The 7032-nt window shown below is 42.3% G+C and overlaps 1 protein-coding gene across 7 annotated transcripts in view; it reads left to right on the top strand.

Annotated features, from left to right (window-relative positions):
* Positions 1–7032, top strand: part of PPP6R3 (protein phosphatase 6 regulatory subunit 3) — a 110039-nt gene that overhangs the window by 55395 nt on the left and 47612 nt on the right. For all 7 annotated transcript variants that reach the window (XM_006019185.3, XM_006019184.3, XM_006019183.3 and 4 more), the window contains 2 exons: positions 1638–1753; positions 3673–3758. In XM_006019185.3, the coding sequence (XP_006019247.2) occupies positions 1638–1753; positions 3673–3758 (202 nt within the window). The remainder of the gene's footprint in view (positions 1–1637; positions 1754–3672; positions 3759–7032) is intronic.

Genomic DNA, 7032 nt, shown 5'->3' with positions numbered 1-7032 from the left:
AGGAATGCAGCCTGGCAGGTTGGAGAGCGGGGTCCTGAGGGGAGTGGGGAGATCAAGGGCTAGTCTGGGCTGGGTAGCTACAGACGGTGGGGGGGCGGCTATAGGGAATTTTGGAGTGGCTATAACCCCCTAAGTTCCCTGCCTAGCACTACCCATGCTCAGGGCACTCCAATCTGCTGCCTTTCCCTTGGGAGACCTGCCCTAAGCAGGGATAGCATTGGAGGAGGGCTTGGGGGGCTGTAGCCACCCCAAAATGCCCCATAGCCACAGCTCCCAGAGCTACCGCCATCTGCCTGCCTACCCTACACAGCTGAGCCTGCCCCAGCCCAGCCCCCCCCCCCACCGGGAAGAAGCTGGCGGTGCCCCTAGGCCCAAGCGGGCAGTTTACCTTTACCTTGTGCACAAATCCAGGGAGGCACATGCCCAACATGCCTCCCCTGACAAGTACGTGCAGTGGAAGGGAGTTGTCCCTCTCCCTCCACCTTGCCACACCCCCTGGATGAGCTATCCACAGCTCTGTCCTGATCCCGGCCCTGGGGTCGCATTTCCGCCCTAGCTGGGCAGCCCCTGCCTGCTCTCTCCCTCACCATGGGGGCCTTGATCAGGCCCCCCATGCCCCTTCTCTTCCACAGACTTACTGGCAGGATGCTGCTGTCCAAGCTGCCAGGCTTCATTCCTGGCTGTGTGCATGCTACAGTTGCGCATGTACATGTGGCATTATCGGCTGCACCAGCCAAAAAAAAGCCCAGGACTGATCATGTTAATTTTCCTTCGTTGGTGCCAATTCAGTATACGACCGATATATCTGTGCACCTCTAGGCAAAGCAAGTGACAAGAAACCCTGACCTCTGAGCAGCAACTAACATTTGGTAGTTGAGGCCAAATACAGATGCACGTATTCTTAGTTTTAGGCCAGTTCTAGCTAATCTCAGTTCTCCAGTCTTGTGAAGTGGTGATCTGGCAGCTGATACTTTCTATTTTGAGTCAAACAAGTTAGCATAGATGGCTGAATTGCCTCATAGCTACATTGTCACTTGAATTTCTTTAACTATTATGCTTTAACTTTGGGAAGACAGCAGTCCTAACTTATCTGTTATATAGAAGTTTCAATTGGTCCTTCTCTGTCGATCAGAAATTAAAAAAACAACAACAAACAACACTTATGCATCCTAGAGTATTTTAGTGTAGCCTGAATGAAGGACTTACCTATTATTCAGGCTCAGAATAGTCTTAGAATATTTTTATTAATAATAGTTTCCAGGGAAAGTAGCCTTAGAATCCGGTGAAGTGCAGGTAATTTGAACCTAATTTAAATTAATATTTCCTTCATTTTAACCATTCTACTTTTTCTGTCCCTGTCAGTCTTAAAAACATGTGAAGGCTTGATTGTAGTAATTTATATACATTTTAAACCAGTTGAGAAGTTGGAGGTGCCTTGAAAAATTTACAACTTTTAAAAAACTTTTTGGTTGAAGTGTATGCTACTCATTCTGCCTAAGAGTACTCTGTGTTCTTGCTTGGTTAGTCTACATTTTCTTTTAACATGGCTCTGCTGAACATTTTGAAACCACAGAGTAGTTTAACAGCCAGTTAATTATCCACAATATGAACATTTGCACTCTTCTTTTCTTTTGCAGGGCTGAAGGAGGAAGGCGGTATGGCTATATGGGCCACTTAACAAGGATAGCTAACTGTATTGTTCATAGTACTGATAAGGGGCCAAACAGTACACTAGTCCAGCAGCTCATTAAAGGTAATACTAAAGTTTGCAAATTTTGTCCTAGACTTTTCTGTTAGTTGGATTTATGGAATTGAGTTGTGCTAGGAATGAAAGAGGCAGATTTTAATATTGCTGTTTCTTTCGAAATGTTCTTCAGACAAAGTGTGTGTGTGTTTGATTTTCCCAGTCATTACCAAGGCTTCTTCAAATGCAAATGGCAGGCAACCTGTCCTAATTTTATAATTAAATGGAGTCAAGCTATGTATTCTGATGTGCAACTCAGCCCCCCTCTACATGCTACACTTAAGGCATAATTAACCAGTTAGTTGCATCTTAAGTTGTGACCCAGCTACACATTCAACCAATTAATGGTGTGATAAAGCAAGCAATAAGCTACAAAGTTATTCCACAAAAAATGTGTAGTAACTTTGTAGCTTGTTCTAAGCACACCATTAATTGAATGTGTGGCCAAGTGCTTCCCTGTGCCTGGGAGCCCCACCAACTGAGGGGCTCTCAGCCTCAGGATGCACTACCTGCTGTCAGCCTTGGGACTGACAAGGCTCGCAGTGGCAGCATTGTTCCTGGCCTTCCCCTGGCTGTGAGCCTCCTCAGCTGCGAGGCTTGCAGTGGGGAGAATGCTGCCCCCCTCAAGCCTAGTCAGCTATGAGGCTCACAATGGGAAGAATAGTGCTGCCGTTGCAAGCCCCCACACCTCATGAGGCTTGCAGTGGCGGCAATGTTCTCCCCGCTGTGAGCCCTGTACCTCACAGCGGTGGCAGAGTTGTCCCTGCTGCAAGCCCTGCAGGCCACATCAGCTGGCGGGGCTCATAGCTTCAGAAGCTGGTGCAGGGAGAGTCCAGGATCGTGGTATGGCATAATGGGATCTAACGCGTTAACCTACAGTCGCAACTCTTTGCCATGCACCCTTTAAGATGAAAATAAATGTTGCCTTTCATCTCCTCTGTGCCGCCATAATGACTTTTATGGCGGCACAAAAGCCAAGCAAACAGACATCCATACCCCTTGTAGAGTCACAGATGCCCCAAATTTGTGATATTATTAATTAGTGGATGTCTGCTTTACAGCATCAGAATGCTGGGAGCCTGGAGTTGCTAGCCCTTTCCAGCTGCTTGAGGGGCCCAGTCCTGCACACCTTGGTTAATTCCTACCAGGCTCTTCCGGCACATCCTGGCACAGCCAATCCACTTCATTTGGCGGCATCTATTTCTAGCCTTATTTATTTACAAAGATACTTCTAGAACAATGCTGCTTTTTTCCCATCTAAGCCTTCCTTTATGGTTTGTTTGTCCATTACGTTTCTTCCCTAAGGGTCTATCTCCACACACCCTCGTCATGTTAGTGGTTACTTGCATCTTTCTTATGGTCACGTAATATAACAAACCCACCACACCAGGGAGCCACTGGCTACTTGCGAGGTGGCGGGGCAAGATGGGATGGCGCTTTACTTTAAACTCAGCGTGCTCCCACGCCAAGCCCAGCACATGCCCAGAAGAAGCAGCGTGTTAGTTGCACCCAGCTTCCCCAACATCTGTGTAGATTGGGTGCTTTAATGGGGCTTTTTTGAATCAGCTATTAGCTAAAAGTACCAAAATGCCCCCAATGAAGTGCCTGATCTATACAGATGCTGTAGTGCCGGGCTGAAGTAATGCACTGCTGCTTCCCATAAAGAGAGGTGTGTATTTTGTTTTGGTTTTTGTCTGTCCCCTTCCCGGCCCCTAGTCTGTCAGCACCCATTGAGAGCATCACCTAATAGACTGGCAGTGCCTGTCTGAAAACCACATGCTGTTTTACCTGGCACGTGAGAGTATATATTTCCTGCAATGCTTTCAACAGTTCATTGTTGGGGTTTAAGAAGAAAACAATCATATTTCTTGAATGTCATTTCACTGACATGGGACTAAATCTTTTTTTCTTGCATTTCATACCTCTAGAGCTTCCAGAGGAGGTCAGAGAACGATGGGAGACATTCTGCACAAGCTCCTTAGGAGAAACTAACAAAAGGAACACAGTGGATCTAGTAGGTTTTGTAAGATGAAGTTTGAAAAGTTACTTCTTTTATAAGGGCACCTCTTTTCCTTTCCAGTGTGTCAGGGACAGAATTACACCACAGCCTTGCCAGCCATTGTTCTTCTAAGACAATGTCAGCCAGCGTCTCAGGTAGCTCAGTTGTGGAATCGACACCTCCCTGATTTCCTTTGCAAATATGGCTACCTTTATTGGCAGTTACTGTAATTTTGCAAGGATATTTGGAGTTGGGCACACTTTGTACTGCACCTCTGTAAAAATACTACGCTACAGGAAGGTGTCATTTTGAGGACCTTGCAAGTTCAAAACTGCCTGAAGAATTGAGACTAAAATTGCTGAAGCTGGGGTTAGACTTGATCCATGTAGGATGTAAACAGACATACATATGAACTGCTTCCTGCATCATGGAATGTGATGCGCCTAGTATCTACCTCACTTAAGTAATATGATTTCTTATGCCTGTGTTATAGTCCTGTGATGACTATTCTGTTCTGCACTGACTGATTCGGAGATTACATTGACTTTTTAAAGGATTAAACACTCATCTAATTTTGAAGTGCAAAATTAGACTTAAACAGAGACAGCCTTTTCTGTTCAATGTATTTAAAGATAAAGTATTCAGTGTAAAAGGAAATACATTCCTTGACTTCCAAATTGGACAAACTAATTTTTTATTTCTGTTGCGAATTTTAATGGTTGTCTTCGTTATGGGAGATTTTCTTTTTTTAACATGAGGCTGCTTCCTACATTTTTTTTAAACTTTCTTTGTGGCTTTTAGTCCTGTTCCAGTTCCCAAGAATATGCTGCTTTTGTCTGTGGGTTACTAAATGGTACTGATACCGTACTAATTTGGACCAAAAGATGAATAAAGATTGTTAAATCTGCTGTTTTTAATTTTTTAAAACTATGAAGTTGGTGTATGATATGCTGTTTCTGCAAATATAAAAACAAAGGAATACAACTCTAAGTACACCATGTAATATGCAATCTATTCTTTGCATAGCGGTAAATTATATTCTCCTGCATTTAAAACACAAATGGGAATACTCTTTGCAAGTCCTGCAAACCAAGGGATCTGTAAAAATATTTTAGTCAGTATTCAATCTCTAAACTTGTTTCCTGCAGGGCCAAGAGATTGAAAAAGTGAAAGATATCTACTTTTAATGAGCCAGAATTGCACTTCATAACAATACAGTCCATTCAAGTTCTGAGATGCCTGCTTTTTTTTCTCTTTTTTTCTGTATGGCGGGGACTTGCCGAGTGCCCCGTTTTGTATCTACATTAGATACCTGTCAACATATAATTCTTGTTCTCCAGCACCCAATTCTCCAGCTGAATGAGAAGATAAAATACTTAAAACGTCTAGCCTAATGGTTTATACTTAATGCTGAAGTACATTTTCAGATTAAGACATCTGAAAGGGAATCAAATTTTGTTTCTCTTGAGGTGGTCCATTATGAGCCTTTCATAACTGACTAGGTTTTTTTTTTTTTATCTTCAAAACACAGCACTAATTCACAACAGAAATACAGAAAGGGTATAGTAATTTAACAAATACCCAAACCTGTAGATTCTGGGCTTTTCGTGAATATGAGACCTGTAATGCTAACTAAGATCATAGCTCCTTTGGATTAATGCTCAAGAATCAGTCTTCCTGGATGAGGAGTATTTGTTGGGTCTGTAAAACTTCTTTTGAAAATGTCCCATAAGTGTCCCACTGCGATTCAGACTTTCTTAGCCTTCTGACCTTGAAAAAGTTGCCTAGTTGACATGTATGTGGAACAGTTAACCTAGATCTTCTGAGAAGCTTTTTCGCTGATGTGGGGATAGAACAATTTACCACAACTAAGAATTCTGCTTGGGGAAATAATTGGTGTCATACAAGGCCTCCAGTCTGAAGTTTTCTTAAAAAGCCTTCTACAGGTCAGCCTGCTAGCTAGCTAAGGTAAATCTCTCTCAAATAAACCTATCTTAAACTGGATGTCCTCCAGAGTTAGGATAATGGTTGAATACTGAGCCTCTCTTGTTCAATACAGGTTTCAGTATGGAACACAGGACATTTAACACCCCTTTATACTAGATCCTGTTGAGACCAAGTACCTGATACCTGCTCTCTCACAAATGGGGTGTTGTCTTTCCATCTTCATTAGCTGGTCTAACATGAAATCTCTCATTAAAATAGCACTTTGGAAAGTTTGCTGTTGGTCAGTGAAGTGCCTGAGCTGAGCGCAAAGTTCTTCAGCTTTTCCAGAATCTAAGTGAGGATACAGTTCCTCTGCTTAACCAAATAATCCACATGACACTGCAGAGCAGAAATGAGTAACAGATGCTATTAACACACTGTTGGCATCACTCTTTGTCAGACTGTCACATAATAACAATCAATGTAACACCGTTGCTGTCAGATAGAAATGGTTATAAACATTCAATAGCTGCAAGGGGTGTGTTCCTCTGACTTTATGTAGTGGCTCTCTTTCAAATGCATTGCTCTGTGGACTTGCATTAAACAGTGTTTGCTATTTTAAATACCCATACTTCATGCTTTTTGAACTGTGCAAAGAATCATATTTTTGGCCTAATGTTTCTGTTTCTGGCATGAAACACTTCTGCACTTCTGAATGGACACCACATTGGCTGTAACTGAAACTACAGATGAAACTTAAATAATTGTTAACTCCAGAATCCTGCCCTAAACAGAAGTTAATGTTTGTGATTTGGTGGAAAAATGCTATAAACTCTGTAATAATCATGCACAGCCAAAAGACTTTGTGTTCTTAATTGAAAAATGTCTTCAGAAGCAAACCGGTCCTTCAGTGGCTCTCAGTACAAAGTGTTCTTTAGATCCTTTCAAATCACTGGCCTTAACACTAACCCTTTTAAGTTTATGGAAGACTAACAGGGATCATACCCACACTCAAAAATAACACCCACACAATGATGTTTCCCTTAATGACAGAGTGGGAAATAAAGAAGTAAAATAAAGATAACATGTTTTAAGTTGTGATGCATTTACTTGTGTAATGCTTATGGCTTGCCTATATAAGACAGGAGGAAGAATATACAAAATAATTATACGATTATCCCAAGAATAGGTAATATGCTCTTTAGTTCCTTACAGAAGGTAAGAAATTTGCTCCAACAACTGAGATGCTTTCTTCCAGAAGGAATCACATTCCAAAGGATTAGCTCACACTGACAGCAATGGTGTCTACACTGTACTTAGAGTGGGGAACTGAGAAAACCATCAATAAAAGCATAGTGATTTG

Source organism: Alligator sinensis, unplaced genomic scaffold (genome assembly GCF_000455745.1).
Source record: "Alligator sinensis unplaced genomic scaffold, ASM45574v1 scaffold907_1, whole genome shotgun sequence".
In the NCBI taxonomy this organism is placed as follows: domain Eukaryota; kingdom Metazoa; phylum Chordata; order Crocodylia; family Alligatoridae; genus Alligator; species Alligator sinensis.
This window is presented reverse-complemented; position numbering and strand designations above follow the sequence as displayed.